The sequence below is a fragment of the Pantherophis guttatus genome, chromosome 5 (genome assembly GCF_059756535.1).
Source record: "Pantherophis guttatus breed Tessera chromosome 5, ASM5975653v1, whole genome shotgun sequence".
Taxonomy (NCBI): Eukaryota; Metazoa; Chordata; class Lepidosauria; order Squamata; family Colubridae; genus Pantherophis; species Pantherophis guttatus.
In genome coordinates, this window is record NC_142067.1 from 84,788,850 (window position 1) to 84,808,721 (window position 19,872).

The 19,872-nt window shown below is 39.3% G+C and overlaps 1 protein-coding gene across 15 annotated transcripts in view; it reads left to right on the forward strand.

The window, feature by feature from the left end:
* GPM6B (glycoprotein M6B) overlaps positions 1 to 19,872 on the forward strand; it is a 161,474-nt gene that overhangs the window by 101,173 nt on the left and 40,429 nt on the right. For 2 of the 15 annotated variants that reach the window (XM_034435126.3, XM_034435103.3), the window contains exon 1: positions 8,858 to 9,194. The exons of 9 other annotated variants lie outside the window; for them this stretch is intronic. In XM_034435126.3, coding sequence (XP_034291017.1) covers positions 9,146 to 9,194 — 49 coding nt within the window. In that variant the 5' untranslated portion in view covers positions 8,858 to 9,145. Of the gene's footprint in view, positions 1 to 8,632; positions 9,195 to 18,305; positions 18,405 to 19,872 lie in introns of those variants that run through there. 4 more of the 15 variants (XM_087895267.1, XM_087895265.1, XM_087895271.1 and 1 more) reach the window with 3 other exon arrangements.

Sequence of the window (19,872 nt, forward strand, 5' to 3'; positions counted from 1 at the left end):
TTTTTATTTCCAGAGAGGGATGAGAGGAGGAGAACCAATGTGATGTTATAGACTAGGAACAAGAAGACTCAGGTCCTCAATCTAGTCTTCCCTTAGGCACAGAAACCAGCTGGGGAACTTTGGGCCAGTTATCCCTCTCAGTTTAAATCAGCATCTGGCTCTGCATCAACTACAGAACACAACCTTTCGCTGCATCGAATCAGGTATTAATAAGCTTTGTTATAAGAATTAGACCAAAAAAAAAAAAGGCAAAGCAGACCCAGCAATCAAGAAGGGGAAAGGAGGAAAAGGAGGAGGAAGAAGGGGAGCATGAGGGAGGGAGGGATATAAAATTGCAGGGAAAGAAAAATTGTATCTTTCCAAATCAGACATCATGAATAGTTTTGTTCTGGCATTTTCTACATTTTCACATCATGTAGAAAACCTCTGATATTTCATGATGCTTAGATAATATTAAACTTCCAATTGGAAAAAACTTATTTCTAGGTTGAAAATCAAAAATCGCTCTTGCGATCCGGCGAGATCCGTCCATGAATGGTGTGAATGAGTTTTAATGTTTTTAATGTTTTTAATTTTTAGATGTTTTTATAATGATTTTAAATGCATTGTGAGCCGCCCTGAGTCTTCGGAGGGGGGCGGCATACAAATTGAATTAATAATAAATCAATAATAATGTTCAGGTGGAGTTCACTGACATATTGAATATATACTACCTATAGAGCAGTGATGGGTTCCAAAATTTTTTACTACTGGTTCTGTAAGCGTGGCTTATTTGGTGGGCGTGGCTTGGTGGTCATGTGACTAGGTAGGCATGGCTTGGTCATGTGACTGGGTGGGTGTGGCTTGGCAGTCATGTGACTGGGTGGGAGTGGCTTGGTCATGTGACTGGGTGAGAGTGACTTGGCAGTCATGTGACTGGATGGGCATGGCTAGGTGGTCACAATCCTAGTTCCCCCTATGAGGATTCCCCCATCCGGACCTTTTGCAATTCCCCCAAAGGGTCAAAGGAAACCAGATTCCATACAGCTCTGAACCCTTAAGGCAAACCAAATAGAAAGTGGTCCTCGCTTAATGGCCAGTTGCTTAGCAAGTGTTCTAATTTACGACTGACCTCCCCAGAGCTACTTGACCTGTTTTTGGAGTTTTGACAGTCATGCACACACATACACACGTACACACACTTATGACCAATTAAAACATCCCACACAGTCATGTAACTGTTTCTATGTTTTTTGCCAGTTTCCAACAATTCTTTCTCCCTCTCTCTCTCATCTCTCTCATCTCTCTCTTTTTCTCATTTCTCTCTCATCTCTTTCTTTCTCTTTCTTTCTTTCTCCCTATCTCTCTTTCTCATCTCTCATCTCCTCTCTCTCATCTCTTTTTCTTTCTTTCTCCCTTTCTCATCTCACCCTCTCATCTCTCTCTCTGTCTCATCTCTCTCTCTCTCTTCCTCCTCTCTGTGTGTCTTGCCTCTCTCTTCCCCCTCTCTGTGTGTCTCTCTCTTTCTCCCCTCTCTGTGTATCTGTCTCTCTCTTTCCCCCTCTCTCTGTGTGTCTGTCTCTCTTTCCTCCTCTCTGTGTGTCTTGTCTTTTTCTCCCCCCGCCCCGTGTGTCTCTCTTTCCCCCTCTGTTCTGCCCCAGCTATGGACCCCAAAGAATGCAGCACACACAAAGTCCATACAAACTTTAGTTTACTAATTTAAATCAGTCTTTTCCGAACAAAGGCTGTTAAAGTAACTTCATTAACAGCTGACAATAATCCAAAGAATAATAACCGTAATCTTACTGTGGTTGGCAAAATGCCCAGAAGCAATTTGCAGGAAACTGATAAGAGAAACAAGATCAAGACGCGAAGGAATGTGAATGAAGTTGTTTCCTGCAAATTGCCTCAGTCGTTGTCCTTCCTTAAATAGGCTAGGGGAGTGGCCAATTATCCCCAAGCCTTATTCTCGTGTGGTAGCCACTAGCTGGAGCTACTAAACAGGCAGCCAAACTAAAGGACTGAAGGACCCCATCCCGTCACTGGGAGTCCAGGTGACTTGGCAATTGGCGAGCAGCTGGGCTCCTCAAGAGATGGAGTTTGCAGGGCACTGATCTACAGTTACACAATGTTCATTCTCATTAGTATTTGAGATTCCTAACGAGGGCTGACTTCGGCAGCTTCACTCCACCAGAGTGCGCCCTGGACACGGCTTACAGCTCTGAGCCCAAAGCAGCAGGAGGCATGGGCTGCTTTGGCGCCACCAGCTTTGGGCTCTTAGCCATCCATGGAGGACACACTTGAATTGGCGCTGAGACCAAGGTCCCAGGAGGGCACAGACAAAGACTTTTATGGCTTTCTTTCTGCCTGGCAGAAGTAGAGATTGGCGGGAGGCCCCAGAGCACACAGACTGCAGGGGGCGGGCGGGCAGCCCTTGAGAGAGCACGGATTGTCCACCTCACTAGTCTGGCTGGTGATCTCCCGCGCCCTTCCCTTGTAGGCAGGCCGGCTTCGGGAAGCACACGGGGAGGGCTCCGGCACGGAGAAACATCCGCCGAAGCAACTGCCTTTTCTCTCCAAACTTCTGTTCGCAGAGAGAAGGAAGATGCAGAGGCAGCAGCAGCAGTGGCAGTGGAAGGGGTTGACTGCTTTGCCACAGCGTAGTTACCTGGCTTCCCTTCACCTGGCTCTCCTTTAGCGGCCTAACCCCGCTTCCTCCCCCACCATCGCCTGCTTACCTTCCGCGGTGGTTGATCCAGAGTCCCATCACTGCTGGAAAGCAGCTGGCAAAGAAGCCTCCGAAAAGGCTTCTTTGCAAGCTGCTTTCTCCACAGGCCTCCAAAAAGTACCAGCAGAAAAAGCTGCTGCCATTGTTGCCATGTTCTTCACACATGCGCATCCCATTGAATTTGCAAGGCAATGGGATGCACGTACGCAAAGAACATGGCGGTGACGAATATGGCGGCCGGGGTGAGCGACCAGGCGACCGGTTCGGGGGTGTGGCCAGCCAGCCATTTCTACTGGTTCTGCGACCTTGGCCAAATTTTCGCCAACGGTTCGCGCAAACCAGTGTGAACCAGTAGCAACCCACCACTGCTATAGAGGTTAGAATGCTTTTCTTAATCTAATACACTTTCAGCAATACTGGGACTACAAAGTGAATGGATGTTTTGCTTTACTAGATCTGGTTATCTCCATATATGCTGGCTGGGAACATTGAACATTGGAATCCAATCTATCTGGAAGCTGATTTACTGGATGAAAAGGCAACATGTTACCACTGAATTAAAACTAAGTATTGCACTGAATTATTAGGCTCTACACTTGGAATGCATAACAACTAGCTTTCAAAATACCACATCCATATCCAAATCAAATTCTCTTTGATTTGTAACACACTTTATTTATCATATTTATGATTTTGAAGAGTAAAATTTCAAGCAGAACATGCAAAATAAAATAAACCCCAAACAGTTTAGTGTTAGTCAGAGAGGCAAATAATTAAACTTCAAACACTACTGCTTTTTTTTTTTAATCTGGCTGCTTTTTATTTAGGCTTTGAAACTGCAGCAGCTTAATGCTTTCATTGTGTGAAGGGAATATATGCTAATTTGAAGCCTATTTCCGATCAGGATCCCTTTCAGTCATGTCATAGTTGAGATATGAATGATGATAAAAGGGGGGGAAATAGAGAGGCCTATATTATGGAAGGACTGCTGTTCTGTTATTATGAATTGAGAAAGGGAAAGAATAGAGCTGAGGAATTCAGTCAACCATAAGGACCTGTTGGCTATTTAAGGCTGGGTGAGTTCTTGAGTTCTCATGGGCTAAGTCCATTTGCCCTCTCCGACTGGATTTCGTGGTAATCATTGTTTCTTTAAGAGCCTCTTCACGTGTTACTCTTCAAATATTACACTTTATATAATTGTGTAAAGGTGACAAGGTATTATGAACAGCCCCACTTTGATACTCTCAAATAAGCTATGATTCATAAACCAATGGCGTTGGAGTAGCTATAGAAATGAAGTTGTACTCCCAATTCTGCTTGGTTGGAAGTGTCAAAGAAGGATATGAGTTTTGAACATTGTGATAGGGCATCTGCTTCTTTTATCCATTTATGCATCAGAAATTTACGCGGAAGTACATGAGCTACATAAGGAGGATATTTGTTCAGTATTTGCCCCTATAATTGATTATAGAGAGAAAAGAGCAACATTTGTTGAGTAGAAAAGTACAAATTATATGGTACAGTAGTAATTAATGGGCAGTGAATGTTAAGAAGTTCTAGAAATGTTGCCTTGCTTCTTTGAATGTTAGAAAATGATATATACATGGGTTTGATAGTTGATAAAATGGATAGTTCCAGCTCTTCCTTTAACTAGGAGATCCTACTTTCACATTTTTGGGTAATAGAATTACTTCCCTTCCATTATTACGAAAATGGTCAACTAAGGCTAGCCCCAAGCTTGGCAATTTGGTTGCAAATGTTTCATCACCATTCAAGGAGACATCTTCAGTGCGTTTTGAATTGTGCTCATCTGTCAGAACACAGGTCTTTAAATACCTTTTTGAGATGCAAATTAGTCTGAATGTTGTTTGTTTGGATGTTTCTGAGTCATGGTCTGATTTCGGAAGGTTTTGAGTGTTGCTGGGCTGTAGTTAAGTATCTTCTGTGTAATGCAGATTAGGATTAGAGTTGTTATCTGGGTGCTTCTGAGTCATGGTCTGGTTTGATAGTTTGAGTTGCTGGCTGTTGTTACTGAGACATGGTCCAATTTCTTATGAGCTGATGGGTTATAATTTTGTTGCTGCATAGTGGGATGTCTGTTCATTTTAAATGCTACTTTCGGGATTGTAGTTGATTCAGTTCTTTTGTTCTCAGCGATTGGTAGACTGAGTCAATGTCCATATGTCTGTTTATTGACTTACTGGTAGAAAACTAGGCCTCAAGGATTTCATGGTCAACTAAATTAAGATACAACATGTTTGTAGCAGCCTTGGTTATTAAGGGCAGATCTATCTATTGGCCTTCGGGACTTTGGAGAGAGAGGTGGCTTTTTTTTTTTTCATTTGTGGCTCAAGAAATTTCAAGAGTAGTTTCAGATCCAAGTGGAAGAAAACTGGCATGGCAGAGGGGCTTGGAAGTGAGGCAATGTTTTATCTTACGTCCCAGAAATTTGAATGAATAATGTTTTTTTTTAAAGGCAATGGTAATATTTTATGTTCTTTTAGAAAAATATTATTAAATATCCTGTTTTAACAATAAAAATGCATGGCTGTCCTTAATCCTCAGCCTGCAATACACAACTTCTGCCAGTCAAACCACACAGGATTTTGTTTACTAGTGCAAGATTTTAATCTGCTTGCAATTTTATCAAAAACTGTATGACCACATCTACATGAGCCACCACTGAATCAGCACCCTGCCTGTGATTTCCCATGCCACCCCTTCTCGTTTAATCAGATGAACCAATTTATTGCCAGATCAGTGCATCTCAAATCAGATTTAAAGCAATTTCCTTTTACTGGGTTAATCTGAGAGGGGGCAGGTTTTCCATTGGATAGAACACCAGCATCACCCTGCTTCCCTTAGACTCAGTGCTGCTACTCTCCCTCCTCATAAAGAATTCACTGCTATTATTTCAAAACATTTTCAAATGCCACACAAGAAGTAATAGCTTTGCTGATCTAGCAGAGTTGCCCTTCATCAATAACTACCTTTCTAATTTTTATTTTTAAAAGAAATCTCCAGGCAGATGAACACAATATGAAATAGGAACATAAATAGGAGAGTTGAGGTGTTGATTTCAGTGGAGGGGGCACTGGTTGCTTCCATGTTCTTAACATTATGAAGGTCAGCAACAGTCACAATGAGCATGGGTTGGCTTCATACTGTGTGGATATTTTTTTTAATTAGAAAGAGGAACATTGGCAGTATAGAAGTATCCTATGAAGCTGCATAGGATAAATAACCACATTATTGAACAGGGATCATTTGTTAGATATGAAGAAGCTCACTGGATGATATCAGCTGATATCATACATGTCTTTCTCAGTTTCATTCTTTCTGTGGTCAAGGGAGTAACATGAGAAGATAGAATCATGCAAAACAGGGAGAAAGGGAGGGAGGGAGGATCTTTCTGATCTGTACACAGTTGCTATAGGGCTGATTATCTCTAGGATACAGTGCAAAAGCTGTTCCAATAAGAGAAATGTGTATTCATGCACATTATGTTAATGTGATACATGTATTTATATTTCACAGTATTTATAATGACCTAATCTTGAAGGAATCTATTTTTTTTCCAATGATGAAAGTCTTTATTATCATATGATAAATCTGTACCATTTTTGGACAGGGTTATTCATTTTTTATTTTCACCAATACTTTGTGCCTTCAGAATTGTCCAACGTTTCCTTGCTATTACCAAAGTGGCTTATTCTTCTCCCTACCTGATTCCTACCTCCCTGGTAAAACTATATAATTAGATATATTATATACTACTCAGTTTTAAAAGTCCACATAACATCTCTGAGTGTTGATATTGGCATTTCTATAGCTTTAGAAATAGACCTTCAGTTCTCATCAACCATTGCATACTCGGATATGTTCACCAACACGTGTATATATGTGCAAACATTCTAGTATCCTGAGTTGTTCTCTGGAAAAGGTGTTCACTAGCAATGGAAACTAAAGGCTTAATTTTCTATCAAAGGCAACATTTGTGAAGATAAATGATTTATGTATAAATTGTCCTTTAACAGTGCCAAACAAAGCACATTAGTTATTTTAAATAATTGCATTTTTAAAGATGCAGAGATATTCTGATCCTTTTCTTTGATGAGCGTTTGCTTTTGATTGTGACTTATTATTCATGCTCTAATGTTTTGTTGAAAAGGATGTTGCTTAGTTTCATTTTAGATGTTGCTTAGTTTCACTTTAGATCACTGTGGTTTGATTGTTTCATCTATGCCATTCCCTCCATTGGGGATGAGACCACTTACTTCAGGCTAGACCTGTTAGCACCATGTGGGGCTTTAAAATGCTAGATATCTCTTTTTTTAATAAAGTTTGATTTTGAAAATTGAAATAAAATTTATTAAAGTGTAATTGTCATAAAAAGGCTACAGTAGAATACATCAATGAATTATATTGTTTAGTTAATGTGATGGTTTGCTTTGCTTAATATGTGATTTTGTAAACTTGTGAATATATTGATTCTTGAAAGGAAAAATATATTTTGGCATATTCTACTTTAATGAATTTTTAAAGAAAACATTTCTTCATGGACTCAAATGCTTTCCTAGAATTTAAGAAAAAGGGAAATTCTGTGGATTCAGTGGTCTTTCTTCATTAATTTGGAAATGTCTGCTTCAAAACAGAGGTGTTTCAAACTCAAAACTTCCAAAATGATTTAAACATCATTGAAACCACTGGTTTGAATGGCTTTGCATTCATTAATAGTTGCATCCTATGTGAAGTATCTGTTTATCTTTAAAGCATATCATTTTTACTTTGCTAACAGTGAGTGTAGTTTATTATTTTCTGAGAACAGTGTGGAACATTTAGAGAAAAAAGCATATGGCACAGGGTTTATGCCAGTGGTGAAATCCTACCAGTTTGCACCGGTTCAGGCAAACCAGTAATGATAAAAGCTACTGGTTCAGCGAACCAGTAGTAAAAAAAAAAGCTACCAGTTGGTCCGAACTGGTATTTCCAATGATCAGCTGTGCGGCGCGATTTATATTCACTAGAAAGCAGGAAATCCTGCTTTCTAATGAATCTAAATCGTATGACACAGCTGTTCCCCTCTCGCTGTTCTACTTACCTTGTTAAGCGTCCTTTTTCCGTGCGAAGGGCGTGTTTGGCGCGCACTGCGCATGTGAAGGCAGCGAATCAGTGGCAAACCGTGGAGGATTTCACCACTGTTTTATACTAAAATCTAACAAGAAAGGTTCTCTCTAATGCATACACTTATTAGGAGCTTAAGTCTCTGCAAATAATCAATGTAGAGATAAAGAACACCAAACAGCAGTCCCAATATATGCCTAAAACTTGTTCTTACCAAAGATAAAGAATATGTGATGGTTTTTCAGTTTCTGGAAAGTATAAAATACATAAGCAAACAAAGAAAATATTTTTATTTAAAAGAACATTTAGATGATTTCTATTATATTTATTAAGCTTCTACTAAAATCTGCATGTGGCTAGGCATATGAAATCCTGAAGCACTGTACCTCAGAAAGCTGGGTGACTTTTAAAAATTATTATTTACTTTAAAATCTAAGATGATGAGCACAGCATCTTGGTTATTTTTAAAACCATCCTATTATCTTCTAAGGCTTTAAAAATAAGATGACCCATTGGGAACCAGAGATTGAGATGTTACATATCTCATTTAGTCTCACCTACACATGTCTGTAACTATCTGTACTTATGAAACAATGTTTAATTGCTGATTGGCACAATGATGGCTTATCTATTGGGGAGGGGATTATCACTTCCAAAAATTGAATTAAAAATCCTACATCCACGAACTCAAAAGTTAACATATAAATGGGCACATTTCAGGTTATATGTAAAACCGCTGAGCATATGGAATAAATCAAAATGCAAATGTTATCTTGCTGTCCTGTGGGACAAAGTGCCTTGTTTGATGCTATGGAGCCTCCCTCAAGATGGTGCAGAAAAATGGGTTTGGTGATTGCTGAGTCATGCATCAGGAAGGGTTCCATTCATTCCCTCAGATGCAGCCCTTTTCGGTTGTCACAAACCTATTCTTCACTAAAGAATTGATTTAACAGGCATAGGGAGACACGGAGAATGGGAAGCTTGTGAAAGAAAAGGAGGCTAACTGATTCTTCATGTTTCCTTTACAAACATGTGAAGAGAAGGGAGACAATCAAGCACAGAACTGGGGTCTCTGACGTATAGCTGAGTGCTTCCAGCAGAGATCTTTATGGACCAGTAGGTAGATCAAGACTAAAGCTGACCAGACTGTGCATCTTGGAAAAGAGAGCAATCTACTGTAGTGAGAAACGGAGCCACTCAATTATTCCAATAGCAAAGAAGTGACAGAAGGAAAGGAAGAAAGAAGGAAGGAAGACTGTCTCTTTGCTGGGGGCGGGAGCGAAAGCATTTTTGGTGGATGGTATAAAGCCAGCCATGGAAACTGCTGCGGAGGAAAATAGAGAACAAAGGCAAGAGAAAAAAGGTACTCAGAGGACTGAACAATAGACTGTTTAAATCTTTTTAAGCGCCTCCAGTTCTGAAAAGATTAGGGCTGTGTTTGAAGCTCTCTTTAGAGCTCTGCTGAAACGATCATTTGTTGTATCTTTCAGTTTCTGTGTTCTGTAGGGCTTGACAGCTGATTAATGGAACTGCTACCTATTGCTTCAGCTCTGTGAAGTTGTTTTCAACTATTCCCATCTCCATAAAAATTCAGTTTACAGAAAAATAGCAGGGTGTATGGATATGCCTTATGTGTATGTTTTGAATCAGTATGATTTAAATCAGTGTTAAGCTTTGTGCCAACATGGGTTTGATACGAGGCTCTATGGGGTCTGTCTTTCATTAGACAGCAGCTAGTTATACTTTGTGTTTTTATAACACACAAGAGAGAGATTGGTGCACACATTCGCTGCAAATAGGAAACAACACCATGTTTGAAAGAAATGTTCCAAAATAGATTTGTAGAGTTCAGAATGGCAGGGTGGCAAGTGAGAATGAATTTGAATGTTGCTGGTGATGTATTGTTCTGAAAGATTCACACACATCAAAATTGTCAAGTTTTGTAATGCTTTGTTTAATTAACCATTTCTTATACCAAAGCTATGCACAATACTGCTGAAAATATTATTCAAGTATAAGTGTCACCAAAGCTATTGACTTGAAAGGAAATGAATATAGATAGAGGATTGTATTTAATGGTAATAGGTTGTCTTGTTTGATATGGCTTTTAGCCCATTTGTGTATTATTTATTATTAGTACCATTTCAATTTTTTATTTGTAATCTAAACCGCTAATTTGATATCTAACTGATACAGGTTTGAAGCAACTAAAATAAATATATTAATTAAATAGTGTCACTGTGCGGAGATCCGTTCAGCAGATTTATTTTCTCTTTCTACAATAGTTAATTTCTAGCTTCTAAGTGCAATAAAATAAATCTGGCAAACAGCTAGAGTGTCATCATCATCTAGAGAGATTATCTAAAATTTAAAATGCCAAAAGCTTAAAATCTGGGGGGAAATATGCATTTTCCACACCAGTAATCAGCAACACTGAACGTTTTTTTAAAAAATACAACATTGTTTTAAACAATACTTTAAAAGCCTAAATAGCTCTTATGTCAGTTATTTTTTTAAACTGAGTTTATAAATAGCTATCTTTTTACTTGTCAGTTACAGTTAATACTTTTGCATAAGGGAATTGAGTCAGTTATGTGCTTCTAAGTCATGAGTCATTCTAAATCATGAAGTAAGTTATTCTTAGAATTTAATTTCCTTTAAATAGGTGAATTTTTACAAATCTATTATTTAATTCATCACCCTACTCTTGCAAATCAAAAGATTCTTACAGCATGCAACAAGAAGCCTGCCCTACTCAATAAGTTTTTTGTGCTTTCTTTTTCTTTTTAAGAATCACCCTTTATATCACATTACAAACTTCCATTTCTTCTATACAAAAACAGACTGACTGACCTATAACTTTACAGAGAGAATCTGCACAAGAAACACAAATCTATATTTCTTTTGGGCTGTGACATTTTTTTAATTAATTGTGGTCTACTTTATATTTTGTGATGAATGTAGAGAATGTTTCTCTTTTAAAGCAGAGAATGAGTTTGATGGAAGTTTATAAAGACAACCCTCATTATTTTGGAGTGAGATTCTGAATTAATAACTATGAGAAACTACATGGATGTTTTTTGGCTGCCTCTTACTAATTTTTCCAGATAGCCTAGTTAGCAACTTCTACTTAAACCTTTTAAAGCAAAATAAGAATGCGCATTATGATACTTATTCTCCAGATGCCCTTGTAGAATTTGTTTTTCACATATTAATAGAATTTAAATAATTTATAATTGAGCATTTCTATTATAAATAGCTGGTCCAAGGTATAACTGAAATTAATTACATTTGAGAGCTTAATCAGGCTTTGATGTCCTGCCAATTTTTCATTTAATTTATGTTTACTGAAATTGTGAAGATTTCCCCCCAGATTTGATTTGTAGTATTTGCATTCAGTGATCTTTATGAATGTTACTATGTAATGATGTTTAAACAAATATTTCCCAAATTCATAACATGTTTTTCCAGTATGTATTATAAGCTATGGATAAATATAACTACTTGTCTAACTATTAACATTGTAGTCCATTTTTAAATTTAAAAAAGGTAATGAACATGTCTTTTTAAAGGCATAATTCTGTTTTAAAAATTGAGCTATGATGTAGTTTATACATTTTTTTTCATTTGACTAGCTCTACAATAGTGAAATTATTAATGCAATTGTCAGCACTAAATAAGAAAGCATCAGTATATTTAATTTAAATTTTTAAAAGTTTGGCACCTATCCATACATTTATATATTTGATAACATTTAGAAGTCCTTAGGATCTGATTAAAAATATTTTGGATGGAAATCTGTGCCACTTATTTCTATTATTGAATATAATGAAATTTTAAACTAGAAGTTCTGGAGGACATTAGTTTGAGAGAAGACCTGCCCCTATGGGATTTTTGTCATTTGTTTAAATCAGAGATATATTCAAATCTATGGTCCTATTTATTTTATTTTACTGCATTGCATTTTGCTGAAGAACCAAGGATTTCCATTATAGACAGAAAATGTCTTCAATATACAGCATGTAAATGACATTTAGATTGCAGTGAAATTAACATAAACCATTAATCCTAACATGATCTACACTTGGCATGTATGTCCAGTTATTCAGGTGATTGTTGAACAGATATTTTACAGAGTTGTGAAACAGATTGATTGCATTTAAAGCCAAAAATGTGTAAATTATTTTAAATGACAGCATTTATCTTGCAAGCATTAAATTAAATAAAAAATGGAAGATGGGACTACAGAGATTGAATAAATCAGTAATGCATGTCACTTTCTATCAGCTGTAGAGATAGTACACCCTGATGTATATTAGCACAGACAAGATGTTTTCATTTAATGTAGGGGAAAAAAACTGATCTAGTAAACAAAGTAGTTGTAAAATGCCACAAACATTTATTCTAGATGTCTAGAGAAAAGGTTAGTCAGTTAAAAAACAAATCAGAAGTACTGCTGCATATGTTGCTGTGGCATATGTTTATTTTACAAAGGAATTGAGCAAAATTTCCACTCCTTTGTGGACCTATTTGGGTGTAAGCTCTATTAATATCAGTGGTGTCTACTTTTGAGTAAATATATAAATTATTTCATTATATGAGGGGTGAAAGCTATTATTTGAAGTTTGGTCACGGGAAGGAAGAATTACTGAGATGTTAGATGAAAATCTTACTTTTGCTTGAATAAAATTGAAAAAGTATTAATGTATATTAAGAAATTATTAATATTTAATTCTAAGAGTTCTTTTATAAAAAGTAAATTATACCAAAATAGACTTATAACTGTTACATAACATTTTTATTCCTTTCTAGGAGAAATGACTGAATGAGGGTAATATCCTTGACATGACCATTTTGTCTTCCCTAGGATGTTCAGAATAGTGTTACTCTAACACTTGAGGATTTTTTTTTAACGTCAAGAGCTTTTAAATGGACTGATAATACCCCCACTTCCTCTAGAAATTCAAGATAGAACACATAGCATTCCCTCTTCCTATTTTACCTACCTGTGATAGGGGTTGGGCTGGGAGAGAATGAGTGGCTCAAATTTAGCCACTTAGCTTCATCTGGCTGAGGATTTTATGTGGACAAGCAATACTGGAATCCCAGCAAATCTTTGAAACTTTGCTGAGTGGACATGAGCAGTGGTGGGTTTCAACCGGTGTTACAACCAGTTCGCTTCATGCATGCACTTCACTCTGTGCAAGCGCATTGCATTTCAAAACAGCTGAGGCATGGCAATCCACTCTGCAGTGCCTATCAGCTGGGCTAAAAATGAACAAATATAGGTAGGTATAGCGCAGGGGTGGGCAGGAGGGCCCAGCTGATGCTCAGAGCAAACTGATTCACTATTGCCGCTACTGGCTCACCGGAACCGGTGCGAACTGATAGAAACCCACCACTGGACATGAGCAAAAGCGGAACAAGGTCTTGTATATCTTTGGCCCTTCTGCATTACAGGGCAAAGAAACGCAAAGGTGAGACAAAGAAAAAGGCAGGCACAGTGAAAATTACAGTGAAACAATTGAATACTTTAGATAAACTCATGACCAGATTTTTATTTATTCGTTCTCCTGTCAGCATGCTAGCCATACTATCTTCAGGACATAGTCAGTGAATAGAAACAGGCCACAGGTTCCTGACTGAGTCTTCTCTCTGTTGCCACTCAGAGTCATTTCAGCTTCACTCAGAGACTACCCTTTTTTTTCTTTTCTTTTTTTTTTTTTGTATTATGGCTTGTTGGCATGCAAATAAAATAGTTGTAATTTGTTGCATTTCAAAGTGATTTGGTTGCTTTAGGCACGCTGGGATTTGGCCACAACGGTGGATTTAGGCATGATTCTTCCCAGTGCTAATCCAACTCCTTAACCATTACATCAGAACAGGAACAATTGCTCAGAGGCACTTATGTATACAGTAGTGGCAAAAATTGTGGCAACCTTTTGGGAAAAGTGTATTTTTGAGGTTTGATGGCTAATAACACCACTTTTTTTTGGAGTTTCAAGATAATCATATTCCACTGCTGGAATGGCCTGGGAAGAGCCCAGACCTTAACCCAATTGAAAATCTATGGAGCCGACTAAAGAAACTTGTTAGTCAGAAGCAACCCAGCAATAAAATCCAGTTAAAGAAGCAATCATTCAATCTTGGTTTCACATTATAACAGCTGCAGAACTAAAAGACTTGGTTCACTCCATGGGAAGATGTTGTAAGGCCATAATTCATGCTAAAGGTTACCCAACTAAGTATTAACTGACATGGTGATAATTTTTGTATATCTCGTTTTTTTCTATGGTGATATCTCATTTTTTCAATGTGTTTCACTTTTCTTCTTTATACTGTAACTGCTATTCTAACAGCAGATCCTTCATAAAAGTTATTGCATTACATTCTTGATTAAATTATCTTTCCATTGATATATAATTCTATGGTACTACTCCAAAAGAAAGTGGTGTTATTAGCTAGTTTTAGAAAATACACTTTTCCCAAAAGGTTTCTACAATTTTGACCACTACTGTATATAGCATTCCTTTTGTTCCTGGTTATGTTTTGGATTCCCTGTGTTTAGTTTTGCAATATTAAAGCATTAAGTACACTATACGCTCAGTACTGGGATACAATCCCCAAAATGACAGAATGATCTTAATTCGAACCCAAGGCAAACCATTCAACATCATAGTAGTTCAAGTCTATGCCCCAACCACTGGTGCTGAAGAGGCTGAAGTTGACCAGTTCTGTGAAGACCTACAACATCTTCTAGAATTAACACCCAAAAATGATGTACTTATCATTATGGGGGATAATTATTATCCCCCATTATGGGAGATAATAAGAAGCCTAGCCTGGATCCAGCTATTTTGAATAACTTCCGTCCTGTCTCCAACCTTAGCTTTATTGCGAAAGTTGTTGAGAGTGTGGTGGCACGTCAGCTCCCATTGGCCCTGGATGAAGCAATATATCTGGGCCTGTACCAGTTGGATACGGAGACGGCATTGGTCGCACTGGTGGATGATCTCTGGAGGGCTCAGGACAATGGACATTCCTCTGTCTTGGTCCTATTAGATCTCTCAGCAGCTTTTGATACCATTGACCATGGTATCCTGCTGCGGTGCCTTGAGGGATTGGGAGTGGGAGGCACTGTTTTATGGTGGTTCTCCTCCTACCTCTTTGGGCGCTCGCAAGCGGTGTTGGTGGGGGGACAGAGGTCGGCCCCGAGGCCCCTTACGTGTGGGGTCCCTTAGGGGTTGGTCCTCTCTCCCCTTCTGTTCAACATTTATATGAAGCCGCTGGGGGAGATCATCCGTGGTTTCGGGGTGGGGTATCATCAGTATGCTGATGATACCCAACTTTTTATATCCACCCCGAATCAGCCCAGTGATGCCCTCGACGTGATGTCCCAGTGCCTGGAAGTGGTGCGGCTCTGGATGGGGAGGAACAGGCTTCAGCTCAATCCTGCCAAGACAGAGTGGCTGTGGATACCGGCATCCCGGTTCCAAGAGAGTATTCCATTGTTGGCTATAGGGGGTGAGGTGTTGCCCCCTGTTGATAGGGCGCACAACTTAGGCGTCCTCCTGGATTCACGGTTGACTTTTGAAGATGATGTTACAACCGTGACCAGGGGGGCATTTGCCCAGATTCGTCTGGTGCGACAGTTGCGCCCCTACCTGGACCGTGATGCCCTACGCACAGTCATCCATGCGCTTGTCACCTCCCGGATCGACTACTGCAATACTCTCTACATGGGGCTGCCCCTGAAGATCACTCGGAGGCTTCAGCTGGTGCAGAATGCGGCCGCACGGGTAGTAATGGGAGTGTCCCGATACTCTCATGTTACACCTCTCCTGCGGGACCTGCATTGGCTACCGGTTGCCCTCCGGGTGAGATTCAAGGTGCTGGTAATTACCTATAAAGCCCTACATGGCTTAGGCCTGGGGTATTTGGCTGACCATCTGCGGCCAGCGACAGTTCCCCATCGCCCGGTGCATTCTCACAGGGAGGGCCTCCTTGGGGTGCCGTCAGCCAGACAATGTCGGCTGGCAACCCCTAGGGAGCGGGCCTTCTCTGTGGGTGCACCTACCCTGTGGAATCAGCTCCCCCTGGAGCTCCGGGTGGCCCCTAACCTTCCCTCTTTCCGCCGTGGCCTTAAAACATGGTTATTTCGCCTGGCTGGTTTGGACTGAAGGGGTTTTAAAGGGGATTTTAATGTTTTTTTATAATTTTATTGAGTATTTTTAACATTGATTTTGCTTGTTTTTATTGTGAGCCACCCTGAGTCCTTTCGGAGATAGGGCGGCATACAAGTTCAAATAATAAATAAAATAAATAAATAAATAAGTCGGAGGACTTTTTTTCTTTGTGGCAAGATAGATGTAAAGTAGGAATTAAAGGAATTAAGCAGTGCAACAAGACACTCATAGAAATGCTTCCAGGTTGCTAGGAACATTCTTCAGGGCTATCATGGAGAAATGAGGAGGTATTTTAATTGGCCTTTCCTCCCATTCTAATCAGAGGATGGTGGTTCTGATTAATCCCATCATCACAAAAAAGTTATCTGTCTACTGCCAGGGGCTTAAGAAAGTATGCTCCAGAACCAGATCATATCTCAACTACTCTAAGGTAAAGGCCAGAAATGATATGGATATCATATCATATCATCACTGGATTAGACCAGTGATGATATGAGACAAGCCTATATTTGTCATGAGGCCATGAACTCCCAAGGTGCCTCTGATTCCAGACAGGTATATCAACAGACAGGAGTGAAGCCATGCAATAAAATCAAGTATCTCAGTAAAGGATACTTTACTGTATCCATACAGTATGTCACCATACAGCCTGGAGAGCAGTACAAATTGGCCCAATCTCACAAGCATAACATCATATATAACCATCTACAGGACAGTGCTTCTTACAACAATTAATGTCTCCTAGCCCACAGTTTTGTCTGCCCTTTAGGAGTGATGCAGGACAAGAAACTCAGATAGATCTCTGCAATCTCCTCCTCATCCAACCAGGTCTTGGTGATTCGTCATACCTGTTTCCTCATCAAGTCATGACTGAGGTTGGGTTTTTTTAGAATTAGACCATTATACAAAAGCATCAATTTGAACAACCCAGCAATCCAGATCTGTTTTGAGTATATATTAGAGAAGAGGACTACAGGCAGAGACTGATTCCAATCTATAGAAGTTCCTTCTGTGATGCTTTTCTTCTGTGCTGCACATTTTCTAGCAATAATGAGACTCCCCCCTCCCCCCCCCAAAAAAACCCACCTCTTTTTCTGGCAGGACTATTGCTCTTGAGCCAATTAAAACCTAGGATTAAGTTCTTGTAATATTAAAAGTATTTCTGTTTTTTTTAAAATAAAATTGTGAAAGTTGTTTCTGTTGCATTTCAATTACATGCTTTCGTTCTGGGTGAGCCCATTTAGGGAAGAATTTATATTGTTACAAGAGTGACATTGGGGAAGATATTTATGTGTGATGAATAATAGTACAAGCTTGGTAACTTTCGTATGGATCTGGATGAGGAGTGGATTGATATTATTGATAATTATATCTTTCTGGAGTCTGGACCCTTTGTGAGAACTGTGGTCAGTGATATTATGCTTCAGTGGTTTCACCCCACCCTAAGCAGATGGTACCAGTCAATGGCTTGGTTAAGCTAGTGGAACTATATTATCAATATGTGGCTAATTCTCAGCTATACATTTCCACCCCAAGCCAGAGATTTTTATGGAAGTCTTGAACTGGGTTTGGAAGCTTTTTCATACCTTGATGAGATGAACCATGTTCAAATTTAATCTAAGACAAATTGTTGTTTGTGCAGCTTTGCCTACCTGTTTTGATGATAACATTTGAAGAGGTGGTAAACTGAAAAAATAGTTTATAACTAGAGAGTACTTCTTCACTCATGGCTATTGTGTGAGGCCATGGGTTAGGAGATGTCACCCAGCTCCAGCATACATGGGTAGTGATAAGAACTTGAATTACTGTGGCAAGGCTCCTCCATTGTAGCCCTCCCTGGAGTGGAAAGCCTTGTCACTAATTCAGGTTCTTATCGCCACCCATGTGGATTTCTGCAATGTACTTTAGATAGGTCTGCCTTTGAAGGCCATTTCAGAAACTGTAAAAAATACGTACAAAATGCAACAATCTAAATGTTAGTGAATCAAATCACACAATGGTGCTTAAAAGTTTGTGCAGTCTTTTGAATCTTCAGTATTTTCACAAAAAACTGACCTAGAACATGATGTCTCATTTCGTCCTAAAATCCATTTAAATAAATAAGTCAGAAACATTTTCCCCAATAAATCAATATTACATACCTTTCTTAAAATCAACTTGAACACCTTTCTATGTGCTCCATCTGGAGATGTCCATGCATGTAGGTGTCATTTTGTTGATTCAAGACTGTGTTAGAAATGAAGAAATTATTAGATAGGCAATAAATTATTCTATTGCTTTAAGTCTGTTTCTTAGGAATGTCAGATTGAACTTCACTAGAAAAGCCATCAGCCTCCTTATCTTCTGTATCACTGGTTGCGGAATAAACTTGAAGAATTGTGATACAGGTAATCCCCAGGTTACAAGTGTTCTTTTAGTGAATGTTTGAAGTTACACAATAAGCGCCCCCTAGCATTTATGAACAAGTCCCAAAACTACGAATCTTGCCGCACCACGGCAGTTGTTCCTCCTTACGAACAACTGCAGAGGCTCTGCAACATTCATCCTGAATGTTGCTAGCGAAAATGGAGCTTCCAAGGGGCTGTTCCGCCCCTCCGACACTCCATTTGGGCCTCTGCAGGCCTCCCCTGGCATGTTGCAGGCCGAAATAGAGCTTCCAAGGGGTGGATCTGATGAAATGGAGCTTCTGAGGGACGGATCCACACCTTAGAAGCTCCATTTTGGCCTGCAACATGCCGGGTGAGGTCTGCACAAGCCTAAACGAAACTGCAGAGGGGCACATGCAGCTGAGAGACTGAAGAGGAGACAGCTTGCTAGATCTTCACATGGTAAGTGACCCGGTGTGGCAGATTGGGGGGGGGAAGCAATTGTGGGGAGCATGAGGTATATCAGTGGGTCGGGGAGGCCTTGAGTGATCTTAAGCAGGTGGCCTGTTCCATCACTAGGCCCCCATGGCCTTCCCCACACTGAAATACTTCATGTGCACTTTACAAATCGCGTATTCAATTAGCGAATGCGTGGGCGAAAGGAGGGAGTGATCACGTTCAATGTACGATATTCACTCCTACGAATCCTCAGGCTATGAATGGAATGAGCAGACTCCATTACATTCGTAATTCGAGGATTGTTCACTAAATCTAATTGATACCATCCAGTTGTTGCATCCAACTACTCTGTATGCTATATTTTTCCTAACTATGAAATTAATATCATTTGTTTTTTGTGATCTTGGTAGTAAACAGTATATTCTTCTGACTGAAATGGTCCCATTCCAGTCTGTTTCTGGTTTCCTAAGATGTTAGCATATAACCAATTCATTTCATCTTTCACTATGTTGAACTTCCCCATAGAGAAACTTTATGTTTCTTATACTGCATGCTTCCACATGAATTCTGTCTTTGCAGCTTTGGATTTATGCTAACTGTGTCATAAATCCTATTGGTATTCTGAATGATCTTCAGCATTTTGACTGTAATCTTACCTGATGGGCCATATCTGGCCTTATAGTAGCCATCCTTTTATTTTTCTTGATAAAGTAGAGTGGTTTACAATTGCATTCTCTTGCACTATATGAAATGATGTCTTAACAATTGTCATTAAAGTGATCACCTTTATCTGGCAGCTGAAATCACTGTCACATCTTGAATGATTGTATTGAGAGTATATATTCTCGTCCAAGTACTCTTTGCTCAGTCTTCTCAATAACACAACCCTGATGAGCAGGACGAGGAGTGGGGACAGTGTTAATTTATAAAACTACATGGATTGGCATCATGGTACTTAAAAGATAAAACATCCACAATGTAGAGAAAGTGAAAGAGGCAATTTTTTTATGCAACCTTCATATTGTGGGTC